The sequence below is a fragment of the Crocodylus porosus genome, unplaced genomic scaffold (genome assembly GCF_001723895.1).
Source record: "Crocodylus porosus isolate Cpor-Errol unplaced genomic scaffold, CroPor_comp1, whole genome shotgun sequence".
Lineage (NCBI taxonomy): Eukaryota > Metazoa > Chordata > Crocodylia > Crocodylidae > Crocodylus > Crocodylus porosus.
Genome location: NW_017728943.1, coordinates 98877717 through 98893117, shown reverse-complemented (window position 1 = coordinate 98893117; position 15401 = coordinate 98877717). Strand labels below are relative to the sequence as shown.

At 40.7% G+C, this 15401-nt stretch overlaps 1 protein-coding gene across 5 annotated transcripts in view; it reads left to right on the top strand.

Annotated features, from left to right (window-relative positions):
* Positions 1 to 15401, top strand: part of MAP3K21 (mitogen-activated protein kinase kinase kinase 21) — a 52190-nt gene that overhangs the window by 18894 nt on the left and 17895 nt on the right. For 3 of the 5 annotated variants that reach the window (XM_019549848.1, XM_019549847.1, XM_019549850.1), the window contains exons 2-4: positions 4948 to 5128; positions 10001 to 10149; positions 11245 to 11420. In XM_019549848.1, the coding sequence (XP_019405393.1) occupies positions 4948 to 5128; positions 10001 to 10149; positions 11245 to 11420 (506 nt within the window). Of the gene's footprint in view, positions 1 to 3818; positions 3825 to 4947; positions 5129 to 6487; positions 6631 to 10000; positions 10150 to 11244; positions 11421 to 15401 lie in introns of those variants that run through there. The other 2 variants (XM_019549851.1, XM_019549849.1) reach the window with 2 other exon arrangements.

Genomic DNA, 15401 nt, shown 5'->3' with positions numbered 1-15401 from the left:
AAGCACCTACATTGAACACCTTCAAGAGCAAATTGGATGCTTATCTTGCTGGGATCCTATGACCCCAGCTGACTTCCTGCCCTTTGGGTGGGGAGACTGGACTCGATGATCTTCCAAGGTCCCTTCCAGCCCTAATGTCTATGAAATCTATGAGCTATGAAACTATGTATCATTTATTAAACAAGGGGTATAAAACAATTATAATTAGAGGGATGTAGTAGCCTATGCTAAATGGAACTATATACTTTTCCCCCCTATAAGGAGGGGGTGAAAAAGCCTGAGACAGCCGGAAATTTCAGATGTAATGGACCTGCAGAGAATGAACAAATATGTGAGAGAGGGGAAATGCCGGTGCTAAGGGGAAATCTCCGTGTATCTGAAGAATCCTGTCAGGCATGCTGCATATTTGTGCTCCTTAAACCACCTAATAAAAACCAAAAAGAATGTGAATGGCTGGGGAGACCTGGGCTGCACTGTCTGGTAGGTAAGGCTCTGAATTCTAGGTCCAGCTTTTGCTGCTACTTTACACCAAAGAGTTATTGAATGATATGTAGAACAGCATTGGAAGTGGAGTAGGGAACCCAAGAGCTGGGCAACAAATCCAGTCTCCTTTTGCTTATTCTTTCTGATCCCATGATGCTTGCATTCTTCTTTGTGCAGTGACCTGGCTTCAACAGTAGGTATAGAAAGAATATACCAAACGTTCAATAGCCTGGTGGTTATGGCTGTCTCCAAAGAGGTAGGAGTTATTGGTTTGAACTCGCTCAGGCTGTGGAAGGCCTTGAACCACAGTGGAGGGCCTTTGTCCAAAGAGTGTTCTAAGCAATATGCAATTATAGAATAAAATGGCAACATCACATTTTTTTTTTTTTTGAAAAGTGTGACAGTTGCCTGTAATCTTAAATGTAAGGATGAGAATCGGATTTGGGCAATGAATTCCAGTCTCATAACTACTTCAGCTGTGGGTACATACATAGGCTTCAGAGAGACAGGATTTCAGACATGCTTTTTCTTTAATATTTCCTGTTGTCTGGCTTAGGCGGTCCCTGCTTAACATGCTAGTGGAGTCCCAGATCTAGGCACCTAAAATTCTTGCTTCACTTTATATGGGATTTTGGTGCCTCATTTGGATTTGTGAATTCCATTCGCATACTGGGGGACTTAAGCATTTCTGTAAATCTTTCCCTGGCTAGAAGAACCTTGAGCCTGTCTCTTGTTATGTGTATATAGTGCCTTGCACAATGGAGTACTGGTTTCTGTCTGCAGCTGCAGCACAAGTCAGAAGCATGTGTTCATCACCAGTCTTTTTAGTAGGCTGGCATTGACCTGATGTGTAGTATAGAGACTGTACAGTATAAATAAAGCTAATTATAACAATCTATGCTATAAATAAAGCTAATCAGAAAGTCAAAAGGATTCCTTTGCAACAGTGCACTGTAAGGTGTTGGAAGTCTGTAATTGCGGGGGAATTACCTTGAACAGAATAGATAGTATTATATTTACCTGAATCCAAGACTACTTCAAATATAAGTTAACCCCAATAATTAGATTCTATACATGGAAAATTATAAACTTGTTATTGCATTCCTTACATGGAAAACTGTTATTGGAAGGCCATTTTAAATTCACCTCCCTGCACCCCCGCACCCCGCAGTGAGGGGCAGGGCAGATGGCATGATCCCTTGCCACATGTCCCTGCCATTTGCGCACACAACCCTTGTCACAGTGATAGGAAGTTGTTTTGTCTGCATCCTCCTTCAGGTTTGCTGTCAAATTGACTCGGAGAGAGTTTTTCCTATCTACATGTATGTTTTGAAGGGCAGAAAATTCCCCTGAAAGCCATGAAAGGGTATAAAAATTATTCAGCCAGTACATGGTATGTGTGCAGCTATTTACTCTTTAAGCCTTTAGCACATGCATGATTTGAATATAGTTATTTCAGGCTTTCCCTGTGTATTAGGAAATATAGCATTGAATTAAGTTGTGTGCTAGGTTTCCACAACTTTTGTCATGTAAAAATTTTAAACTGCTTCTGATGATACTGTCATAGGGGTATTTGCCATTTCCCCCAGTAATAGGAGACGGGGTACTTCTGGAAAGGGGGAGAAAGGAGAGGCTTAACAAGCCATTTCTGTGCCCTCGGCAGTGGTGGTGGTGGACATTTTTGCATCCCCCCACAAGTAGTGCCCAGGACCCACCATTAGTTACAATACCAGGAGAGCTTTTATTCAAGTCTCTCCAACATCCAATTGCTGCTACAGAAATCTCTCATTCTGTAGCCTCTGTGCTTTACGCTGGCTTTAAAAGTTTGGAGTTTTCATTTGGGCTAGAAAATGTTATATTTAATGTTCACTTTATCTTGATTCTCATTCTCTTAAATTTGAAGTCACCTGATTTGGTCTCCTTTTATATGTAATGAGTTGGTGACAGATATGTGGAGGTTCTGTCTATGTGAAAAATCCAAGTAGCTTGGAATTAAGTCAGTAAATGAGCTAAATACAAGGTTGTAAAGGCTAATTATTATGGAATGAAGATAATGAGAGTCAGAAATCTATAGAAATCACCAAAGGATGGTCTAGTACAGGTTGCTAAGTTACCAAACCACAGGAATTTACGCAGTTGCATTACTATCTCTTAGTAGGTATGTTGAGCATTTTACTTTCCACCCACTAAGTAATCTATGTACAGTACTATGGTTTTTCCTACCAACAGGAAGGGGAAGTCTGAAACATTTTGAACCTTTGTCCCTTTGTAGGATGAAACCTGGTGAAATGCCAGTTGTTACCTTTGCAAAACTGGCTGTTTTGGGTTTCGGTCACATTGACTGACAAGGAATTTCAGGAATTCTGCTGAACATGTTTGAAATAGAATTGAAAACAATAGGACTTTCATTCAAATCTAAATGCATAAACTTTTTGCATAATTTTAACTTGTTTTCTTGGTACTAATTGCCTAGATCTTTATTTTTATACTTGGGCCTTAATTTTGCCTCTAGTGGTGTATTAAAAAGTTTATTGGAAATGGAATACTTGTTCAGTATTTTACTTGCATGACATTTACTTTAAGACTTTTTTTAAATGACTGGAATGACTTTTTTTTTTTAATTGCTCTGAAATAAAATAGTGCTCAGTTATTGCAATTGCCAGCTACAAGGTCATTAGTTTTTTCTGGAACAAATTCCTCATAAAGCAAGGTAATGCCTCAGTTACTGTTTACTTGGTGGGTTACCTTGTTATGCTGTTCCTTGCAGCTTGTATTTTTAGAGAACACTTATGTGCTAAGTAGTCTTATCTGTTGTTTAACCTTTGATCTTTGTGATCTAAATGCTAAAATAAGAGGTTGCTGCTGTCAGCAGGAATAGTAGAAACTTGGCATTGATGAGTAAGCTTGGAGGATATTCTTGTGTAAGGTGGTGATCTGGATTTCAACTATAAGTTGAGAGGGGTACTATGTTACTCTCAAGTCACAAAAGAGGCAAGGTAGAGCTGCACTTTGTAGGTTAATTATATCTGATAGGTCTAAGATGAAGTGAGCTCTTACAAATCTATACAATGGATCTCTACCCTGTCTTCTGCCCAGTTATGAGTCAGAACACACTATCAATCACAGTTTTCTATAGCTTATAGGAGGTATATCACAAAACTATTGTAATGGAACATAATAGTTAAGGTTTTAAATAGATGTAAATACTGATTAGAAAATATCCACTTAACCTGTTGCAATTATAAGAGTTAAACAATTAAGTGACATGGCAACCCCCAACCTGGCCCACATGGGGCTGCTCCGACCCAGCTTACAGGGCACCCTTGCCGGGTCCAGCACCAGTGAAGCACTTGCAGCCCTCAGAGGTACAGCGGGGACTCAGCAGCTCCCCAGGGCCGCACCTCAGAAGCTGGCTGGGCAGGGGGGTCCTCTCTGGTCCTGGGCACAGACAGGACATGCAGGAAGGGCACGCTGTAGGGCTGAGCCACATGCCTGGGGGAGCCAGCCTATGCCCCCTTACCTCTATGTTGCCCTGCCAGGCTCTGCAGCCCCTGTGGGTCTGACTGGGAGGCACGTGTGGGCATTGCCAGCAGTGGCAGCTGCAGCAGTAGCTTCAGCCACAAAAGGCATTACACCTAGCCAGGCGTGGGGAACAAAGAGGTCGCCTCTGACTTCTGCACTCCCCAGAGCAGAGTTGAGATGCTCTCCTTGTGGACAGCAGAGTAGCAGGAAGGGGGAGGGGGGACTAGTATCTAATAGGTAGCCTCCACAGACCCCAGTGCAACTGCTTGCAGCCTCCCGGCTGCGTGCCACAAACAGCACCTCCCTCCCCTCCTCCTTGCTCCTCCCTCCCTCTCACCAGCCCTGCTGCTATCTAGTCCCTTCTGGGGCACTGCACAGCTTCCCTTCTGCCTCCACTCCCAAATTCTCTTTCCTTGCTGGCCTGCACCCCATTCTGCAGTAAACGATAACCAGGAAGCTATATCCAGTTATCACTGGGCTTATCGGTTAAACAATTAATTATTTATTTTTTCATATCCCTACATGGGTGACTGGTACCTCCTAATACTGGGGGAGTTCTTCCAGCAGCCAACTGCCAGCAGAGGGGTCCCCCAACAGCTAATCACCGCTGGCAAAAGTACCGGTGGTGCTTTTCATAGCGGGGTGCACAGCCAATCTCAGGGGCTGAAAATGCTCGTGCATGCACCTGCACCCCCTACACATTGGCAATGCATCCCTACTTTTAAATAAGTCCGATTCAGAGTGAATGTGTGTAATATACTGCAGCATTAAAGTTTGCAGTTTTCCCCCTTATTCTATAATAAAATTAAATTAAGTATCATGATTGTGCCCATTTGATTCACCATTGTAATTTAATTTGAAACAGCAATTTACTCAAATTTTGTGGTGGCAGGTAATTTACATTTTGAAATGCTCACAAAATTTTTTTTTCCCCCCCCGTAGTTTTGTTACTGGAGAAGATAGAGAATGATGACATTTTTAATAAAACTTTGAAGATTACAGACTTCGGTCTGGCTAGGGAATGGCACAAAACCACTAAAATGAGTGCAGCAGGCACCTATGCATGGATGGCTCCAGAAGTTATCAAGTGCTCAATGTTTTCTAAAGGAAGTGATATTTGGAGGTAAGTGCTTTGTCTACTTCAGATTACTACATCAGATTGCTTAATAGCAATTTTCTCCTCTTAAGATTTTGCAGGGAGAAACTGATATGTGAAGAAACCCTTTGTTTGTAAGGTGTTCTGAATTTCTATTTTACCACCTGTTGAGTATAATTCTTGTTTCAGAATATACCACAATTGGCCTGTCTAAATAGTCATAATTCTCTTATCCTTTTATTTTAACATTAATATCTTAAATCAATTACTCGGTAAGAGAAGCCTGTCATTTCTTTTTGTTAAAATGCCCATAGGTATTTTACATAGGGGAAACAAGGATTCCTACCCTTGGTGCATAAGTAGTCTATGAAGAGGCAGATCATACATTAACTTCTTAACCAGTCTCTGGAAAGTTTGCCTGGTATGTAAGACATAGTACTGAGACTGGTTGATGATTACCTCATATGCAGTAAATCTGGTAAATGAATAAAAGTTGCAAATCGAGGTAAAGAGGCTGTCACTTTAACTTTGCCAAATGTTAACTTAAGTTGGTGCTGTTACTTATGAATCTAACAAGTGCTTATTTTTAGATATGAACTGTGAAGTTGAATTTAAATTAGAGATTATACATAAATAGACATTAAATGAGTTTCTATTAGCATGAGGAAGATAGAGGTGTATTTGAGCCAAAAACAACTTTACTTCACCACTAGGGTGGTGGGGATTTCCATAAGTTAAATCCATGGGTAATCTAAGAGTGAATTGGGTAGAATTCTAGGATCAGTGCTCCTTGAATTATGCAGTTTACAATATGTTGAGTATCAAAGGGAAGAAATAATTGTGTGGTCAGGTAAGTTGCATTTTTTTTATTATTATTATTTTTTTTTTTTTTTTGCATTATACAAAACAATCACCACTGGCTAGGGGGTTCCAAGTTTCTCTACTCGCACACTGCTTAGCCACTCCCCTCTACCTCTTGGCTGTGTCTTCCAAATATAGCCTCAAATTTTTAGCTCTTTCAAGTAAATGTATAAGTAACAAATTTGGAAGGGTTAATGCTACATAATCTATTGCCTGATCTAAGTTTGTACAAGGTCTGTGATGTGTGGTTCTTAACTCATATAGGGTCAGCTTAGATATGTCACCACTATTCTGCACTGTGAAGCCATGTTTTTGGTAAAATCAGGATAGCTCTGTAGGCTGCACTCCTAGTTTCTGATGTACTTATTATCTGTAAGAAGTCTGAACCCTCATTCTTTAGGCCAGATGTTTTGCATCAGTCCGAGTTGGTGGCCATTTGAGAAAACCAGTTTGTTTTTATGTTGCTGGGATGGAGGTTGGGTGGAGGTGTTTCCCTAACCAGCTGTATTCCATGCTTAATTACAGGTCCTGTCCAGTCTTTTAGGTATCTGAGGGGGTATGCTTTGGTGCAATTATTTTATATTCTTCTGCAACATTAGTTTACATTTTTGGAATCTACAGTATTTCTCTTCTTCGCCTTCTCTCCTGCACGCCTCTCTTGTAAAAATGTAAGTATTTAGTTTAATGATGGAGTCCTAACAGGAGAGGTTTTTATTTAGTAAGGCTTGTGTTGTACACGTTGCTGTCAGTCCTGCTGTCTATTGCCTGCTTTCTGCTTCTTGATCTATTCTGTTCCTCTATACTCTTTCCTTAATAGAAAACTAGAATAAATTGGTTGCACAATATAGTCCCACTGAATGCTATTCCTTTTTAAATAAATAGCATTCTGGATGAAGAACATGTAAGAGTTTCAGTAGGGCACTTTACAGGTTGTATGGAGAACAGCTAAATTGTGACAGATTTTTCTTTTTGGAATGTTTTAGCATTAAACTAAATATACACAGTATTTACAATCCTCCTCAGGACTTTATATAAAAGAAAAAAAAAATAACCAAAAGCATTGGAGACTGACAGGTTTCCAGTGTTCAGGTTTTCAAAATCTACTAGTGCTGGGAAGTTCATCTGGACGAGGTCGCCTGCATGTAGTCTTTTTGTTTTGTTTAGAAGAGTGGAGGAGAAAATAAAATGTATTTTTCAAAAACAGTCATTATTTCAGTTTAACTGTTTGTCTGGCATAAGAGTAGGAAATTGTTTATAAGAATCATGAGTCTAGATGTAAGTGAATATGTAATGGATACTCTGTCTTAATACCTGAGGATGGACTTAAATAGTGAAACACTTCCATGGTGTTAAGAAAAATAAGCTAAATTTTAACAGGTTCAACCATTAGGGAATACATTTCAAGGGCTTAATGCCTGTACGCAGGAAGATGTAAGAATAGCTAGATGATTCTGTGCACTTTCTTTAAAAGGTGCTTCCTGTTAAATGCTGGGAATAAATGCCTAGAATGACTGTATTTGGGTTTACAGAATCTACTGCACAAATAGCTTCTTCTGTAGCTGAGGGAGGTAATAACTACTTATCAGAGATAATGATAGAACAGCGCCTCGCAAAACCCGCGCTTAGTAAAATTAGACTGTGGGTTTCCCTCCCCCCCTTCATTTCCTCCTCCCCCCCCTCCGTCCACTGCCCCTCCTTTCCCTGGTTTTGGCTCTTGAACAGCTCTTGAGATTAATGCTCAGTCTCTATAATTAAAATGGGCATTCTCAGACTGTTACTGTGTTGGTGTGAGTGAATTCCACAACTATCTTTCTGTCAGTGTTAAAAACTATGTAGCATTAGAAACTTTGAATTCAGAAGGTAACTGAACCTGGACAGTACAATGAAAATCTAGTTGAGGCACATTTTTCCCCTGCCGCCTTAGCTAAATGCATTGCTGCTTTGCTGAACTTCATTTAAAGTTCTCAACACACATTTTTGGTTTATTTTAGTACAGATTATTCACTGCTTTATATTTGGGAGCAGAGTTTATGACCATACCAGAAAGCATAAGACTTATTTACGTGCCCAGAATTGGGCTTAAAAGCAAGAAAGTGGTTTGGTAGAGATCTTCACCTGTGTAAAGTTCAGTACAGTTTGAACTACTCAATATTGTTTCAAGTAACTATGTTGAACTTAAATATGTTGTTGGAGTGTGAGTTTGCTTTTCTCTTTGGATGATGCATACTGGTCTATATTATCTGGGAGCATCTCTTCTTTGGTAAATCAATTTACTGAAAAAGCCCAAGACTTCACCAGTATGTCTCGTATACCTTTTTCAGTGCTTTTTCTCATTAATTCTAAACAAATGTTAGTTCAGTAGCCTGCATATCCAAATCAAGGAGAACATAAGGCTTTGAGAAGTCAAGATTTTGAATGTAGCTCTAGACAGACACTGCTTGTTATTCAGTTAATGTACATTTTTAAACTCTCTTCTGTTAGGACTTGTGTTGCACTATATAGTGTCTTGGTATTTCTGATAAAGCAGTAAGAATTCATACAAATGCTAAACAACTTTGTTCTAAGGAGAGCCAAAGCCAGAGAACGATGCGGTTGTTTCTGTTTGTTTGCTGACCCAACACATTTTGTGGAGGAAAAGCAGTGTTGCAGGTGACTTGTGTGGGTGAGAGTGGAGAGAATATTATCTACCCTTTTTGTTTGTTTTATTTTGTTTTTCTTCCTTTTCCTAGGCTGCTCCTTCTGCAGTTGCTAAATTAGGAGAAGGTTACCCTTAGTGTCTTTTTTTCCTGCATCTTGTGGCTGTATAATTGGAGTGAAAAGAGTAACTATAAGGCTCACTTTTTAAGTATAAGGTGGTAACAGAGTCCACAGAGCTAGCTGAAAAAGGGGGGGAAAGTCAGTTCAAGAAATTCTGACAGTTTCTTTTAGCTAATGTAATATAATTAACAGTCATAAGGATAGTTAATTGTTTTGGTATTTGATAGAAAATCAAGAAGCAAAATGTTAGTGCTTTAAAATTCAAGACATTTTCCTCCTCTGCTTATTTGACAGAGACAATATATTCCCCTCACCATCTTCCCCCAGATTAGAAAAATGAAATTGTATATGTGGCGGTATCTCAGGTCCTGCTACATGAATTGTAAGAAGGTTAAAAAAGTAAGAGGTTACTTTACAGTGTGTCATGGGAAAGCATAATTTCAGGTTTCAAATAGTGTCTTTTCTTTTGAAGAGAAAATGATATCTTTATATGTTTGGACAAACTCTGGTTTGGTCTGGTTGATATTGAAATGGAGTGATATCTAGAAGGCTTCTTTTTAAAGTCTGCCTTTCCTTCCTTACACTTTCCTTTCCCACCTTTAATCCCACTCATCTTCTTTCCATCAAGCCTCACACAGTACCTAATAGAAAAAGGGTTGGTTTGTTTTTCTCTTCCCAAGTTTTTCATGTGGCTATGTTGTCAGTCAGTGTAAGGCAGTGAATGGACTGCGAGCCATTGCATTTGGCCAGTATACACAATGTTATTAAATGTTGATATAAGAAAGAGGTGGTGACAAAAGTGAAATAGTCCCTTCGCCTATGACTTAGGGACCTACCTAATTTGCAGGGGCTGCCCCCTGACTGAGGGGCCTGGTGGCCCCACCCCTCACTGCTAATTGTCTGCAAGAGCTGTCCATCACATAGCCCTGCACCTTGCACCCAATTGGTGGAAAGGGGTGGGGGCACATGATAGGCAGCCCTTTCAGCCAATTAGTGACTAGGGGTGGGGGCAGCAGCCATCTTTCTGGCACCCCTTTGAGCAGGCAGCACCTTCTTTATTCCTCCTCCCCCCCAGCAAGCTGCCACAGTGCTTGGTAAGTTGAGTTTTTTTGCTTTTTCTTTTTTGTTTCTTTTTTATCCTGTGGATTTCAGTAGGTCCCTACCTATGACACTAAAGACCTTATCTATTACAGTACATAACTGGACAAAGTGCTAACTGGTTTGTTTCTGAATAAACATATTTGGAAGATAAAACTAACCATTTTAAAATTTGCTTTATAGTTATGGAGTGTTGCTGTGGGAGCTGCTTACAGGAGAAGTTCCTTACCGTGGCATTGATGGTCTTGCTGTGGCTTATGGAGTAGCTGTCAATAAGCTTACTTTGCCCATTCCATCCACCTGTCCTGAACCATTTGCTAAACTAATGAAAGGTATCTATACTGCTTTTTTATTCTTCAAAACATACGTGTCCTTCTGCAATATCTGTGCTTTCTTTATGCTGGGTTATACAATCACTTTAAAACTCAAACACTTCATCTGGTAGTATGCCAGCCAAGTATAATGTAGTGATTCCTCTCTACCCTTACTCCCCTTCCTGCCACTCCAGCACATTTCAGCGTAATCCAAGAGTGTCGAACTTGTCAAACGCCGTGGTCTGGATGAGTGATGCTGGGCTGGTTCTCGGGCTGATTGGGCCCACAGATTGGCCCTTTGTGCTGCCAGCTGCATATGGCGCCAGGTGATAGGGCTCCACAGGCCAGACCCAACCTAGGGCCCATATCTTTTACTTTCCTGGTATAAGCCATACAGCACTGTGTCGCATCACTTTAAAAATCACTTCCATCAGAAACCACAGTTATGTCACAGTCATCTCTTGATGTCCAAACATGTTCTTTTCAGCCATCCCTTCTTTAAAAAGAAGTGAGGGAACTGCGGACTAATGTTGCAGTGTCAGAGATTGCCTTCTGGGGTTGTTCATTTTATTAACATAGTGCTTATAGTTCTCAGTGGTAGCAGATGACAGAACAAGGAGCAATGGTTGCAGCAACAGAAGTTTAGGTTGGATATTTAACAAAAACCAAACAAAACCTCTCTCATTAGGAGTGTGGTGAAGCACTGGAATGGGTTACCTAGAAAGATGGTGCAATCTCCATTTTCGGAGGTTTTTAAGGCCCGGCTTGATAAAGGCCTAGCTGGAATGATATAGTTGGGGCTAGTCCTGCTTTGAGCAGGGGGTTGGACTAGATGACTTTCTGAGGTCCCTCCAAGTCTAATTTTCTATAATTCTATGGTAGTCTGCTTCTTCAGATCCTAAAAATAGAAGTTGTTTGGAAAAATATTTGACTTTTATAACACTTTGAAAAGCCCTGTGATACTGTAGGTAAGCTTGACTTACAGCAACAAAGAGAACGTAGGCAATTCTTAGGAAGAGGGTAAGCACTTGAACTTTGAATTGGAAAACTATGGATTGTATAATTGTAAGCTTCTCCTTATAGTGTAACTGATTGGATTTTGATGAATTTCAGAATGTTGGGAGCAAGATCCTCATATTCGACCATCGTTTGCCTTAATTCTTGAACAGCTTACTGCCATTGAAGAGGCAGTTATGACTGAAATGCCTCAAGAATCCTTTCACTCCATGCAAGATGACTGGAAATTAGAAATACAACAGATATTCAATGAACTGAGGACTAAAGAAAAAGTAAGTGGATTTTTCCAGTTCTAACTATAATAACTGTAATAAAGGAGTAGGAAAACTAGGAACTGCTGGTGTATAGGTTAGTGGGTACAGGCTTTTTTTACAAGTGGGATTGGGACCTTTTTTGGCAGTATTCCAGAATGATGCCAGAAGTCTGAATATGTGTATAGCTCAGGCCTAAGATAATTCCTATATCAGAGATTCCCAACCACCGGGCTGTGGCAGTTTAGCTGTGGGGTCATTGCATGAGTCCCCTGCTCTGAGCCCCTGTCTACCCAGCTGAGCAGCTTCTGGGGTCACATCTGAGCTTCTGGGGTTAAAGCCAGGCAGCAGTAAAACAATTTTAAAAATTTTAAAAAATAATGTTGGAAATCTCTACCCTATATTTTTACTTTTCTTATAGGTAAACTTGAACATCATTGTCTGTGCAGATGTGCCCTTTTTAACTATATAAATTGCCTTGATTCCAATTTTATTTAGAATATCATCTATTCTCAAAATAATTTATAGAGCTAATAACTGCATGGTTTGTCTCAGAGTTCAAGGACTTTTGCTTTTTCCTTCATGCTTTAGTTTTAAACAAGTAAAAATAAAGCCTATAAATCTGGAGCAGAATGCAGAAAGTCAACCAATGTATAGTTTTGCCAGTTTTTTTGTTCTGTGTGTTTGTTTTTTTTAATCTCCACACAGTAGGAACACTGGGCTCAAACTTAAGTACTGACTGGAAAAATCATTCCTTTTTACATAGTTATGGTTTGAAATCCTGTTTATATGTAAAAGTTAAAAACAAAACAAACTTCCTTTTTGGTGGACATGTCTTTAACTGTTTCATGGTATAGGAAATCCATGGCAAGATTAGATCAACGTTTGAAACTTGCCTTTTAACCTTCTGTTTGTATATGGTCAAACAAATACATTGCAGCAAATTAAAAGTAGGTGGGTAATTGCCATAGAGTAGCTGATATTCAGTAACTGAGTAAACTGTCCCCAGAGTAAATGGGAGCTGAAGTGCAACAGACTACCCTTGTTCCACTGAAGGGTAAATTGTCTTGGCTTACCTTTTGCTTATCACAAGGTAGGAGCAAGTAGATGATCAGTTACTATATGTCAGCAGCTCTGTAGCAAGTCCCTACCCCACACTTTCTTGCAGGAAGTGTTTATTCTTACTCCTTAAGCGTACTGGATTCAGCTCCATGTGCCTTTCAGTATAAGGCAGTGGTACTCAACCTTCTGGCCCTATAGGTCATATCCTGCAGGCAGGGTCAGTCATGGGCCAGACTCAGCATGGGGTTGGTGCATGGGGTCAATACATAGGTGCAATCTAACACACTGTCCTGGATGCAGTCATAGAGTAACTTCATGCTCCACCTTAATCTGGCACCCTAGGTACTGTCATCTGGCTCATAAGGCTCTCCACAGGTGTGGAAGTTTGTTGGCGGGGAGCAGTGGTATTAATAGTTTCCTGCCACTTCCTGCAACTGCTGTGGCAGTTGATGCTGCCACCACTCCCACAGTGCCAAATTTTCAGACCCATGGGGGGAGCCCTTCAGACTGGAGGTTGAGCACTACTGATACAAGTAGGGATTTACCAAATTCACAGCAGAAGTAGTGCGCAGTGGCTCTTTAATTTTGCATGTTCCCCCAAGCGCCCCTTGCCACCATGCCCTCCCCCACTGCTGATTAGTGGAGGACCTCACTGCTCCCTCCTGATAATCAGGGAAGCTAAAACTGTGGTTTTAACCACTGCGCCGTTGTTGCTGCCCTGCCAGTCATCAGCAGACAGGAAGGCTCTCTGGGGCCCCTCAGCCAATTGGTGGCGGGAAGCAAAAACAGCGCCATATTTAAAACCACGGTTTTTGTCTCCCCATTGATCAGGAGTGAGCTGCCAGTGGGACCCCTTCACCAATTGGTGTGGGGTTCAGGGGAACCTATAAGAGTAAAGGGGCCACAGCACACCCACTTTGCCATACATTCAGTAGGTCCCTAGATATAAGGCAATCCTCTAATCATTCTGCGACTTCTCTAAACCCTTTCTTTTTTCCCCCTCAGCATTCTTTGAGTACATCAAAACTGGTCACTATTCACTAAATTGCCTCAGTATTTAACAGTAGTGTGATTTCCCTACTCAGTATTCCCTTGTTCATACATTAGCTCTTTCAGCAGCAGTACTGCATTGGCTGCTCTTGTTCAGCTAATATCCACCCCAAATTACAAGTCTTTCTTCATTGCTTCTTTTTAAGGTAGTCATCTATCATGTTGGTCACTGGCAGAAAAAACCCTGGTGCTTTACTGAAAAAGGAACCACATCAGTTTCATCTGCTTCCCCAGCATCTACATAGACTGCAAGCTTCAGCATTTTGGCACTTATATCTAATAGCTGAATCAGCTATTAGATAAAAACACCAAAAAGCCCTGGTCAAGTGCATGATCTATACAGACATTGGGCAAGCAGGGACAAACTGATGCAGTTTCTCTTCCGGGCATGTGCTGCATTTGGTGCGAGTGTGCTGACCTGAAAGTAAAATGCTGTTTCCTTTTATTTTCACATTCCTCAGCGGCCATAAATATTTATAGTCTCCCTTCCTGCATGTATGACTTGCATTTAGCCACACTAACATTGTTTAGTCACAAGGTATTGTAGTGACTTGTCATCCTTATTATTTACCTCTCTTCCAATCTTATTATCTACACATTTTTAGTGGTCTTTTTTTTTTTTGGCCTTCTCAGTTCCCAATAAAATGTTACATATGGGACCAAAAAAAGCAAGTCTTTGTGCCACCCTGTTAAAAACACCCCATTTAATGACAACTCCTTCTTTACAGTTACTTTTGAGAACTATTAGGTAGTTGTTTTCTTTTTTTTATCCATTCGTGTTGATTGTTTCATTCAGTTATATAATTAAAATATTATGCATACCAAGTCAACTATATGTAATATATTCAATAAAACATCAGCATCTTTACCTTAATTAACTGAACTTGTCAAATCTATCATAAGAAAAATCAGTATCAACGTCCACCAATCAACAAAGATTTATGAAGCTGAACCAAGTAGCCCTGCACCTCATCTGCATATTTTTGGAAGACCCCAGTAGTCATGACAAGAACAACTGGTTCCAGTCATGAGTGGGGAGACTGATTAGTACACGGATCCTTTTTGGGGGCTATTTGGAGTACATATGTATAGTGAGCAGTGCTAAACTGTGGGGTCACCTTGGTTTGAAATCCTGCTGACTTTAATGGGGCCAACCCCAATAAACTGCATGATAAATCAGGAACCTCTTGGCTTTTGACTAATATCATGCATAGTTTGTAGTATATACAAGTAGGTGCCAAAGTGCTGCTTAAAAGGTATGATAATGGCATAGCCAATGGATACTATATACAAGTTATTCTACCCATCTCTAATTTCAAAGTCAGTATTTTCAGATTTGCTCATCACTTCCATGTGTTCAGCGAGAGCAGGGTCTGGTCCAACAGTAAGGTGGAGGCAAACGGGAAGGAGGCTGCCTGACTCTTCTCCCTGCCCCGTCCCCCTTCCAATTAATTTTCCCTGTTGTAGTAATGGGAACTGGACAAGTTCAAGGCAAACCTCCATTATTTAGATTCCACACCTGAAAAATTATAGCAAATTAGTATATTTTACATATATAAGATATAATTATTGGGGTGTCGTTTTATAATCAGGATCATCTTATATTTAGATACATGTGCTACAGCAAAAGCTTTGTTATCTGGCACCCATGGGAAACAGGGGGTGCCGAATAACCAAATATACCAGTTACCTGAGAGGCCCGAACAGGTGTCTTTGCTTGTTAAGGCCCCCGCCCTTCCTGCTGCATCAGTGCAGGAGGCCAGGGAAGGGGGCCCCAGGCACACTGGGGAACGGCTGCTATGCCCCAGGTCGTGGGGGCTTGGCAGTACAGGCTGCTTTGCCTCAGGCCGTAGGGGCTTGGTGAAACTACTTCACTGTCAGGGCGGCTAG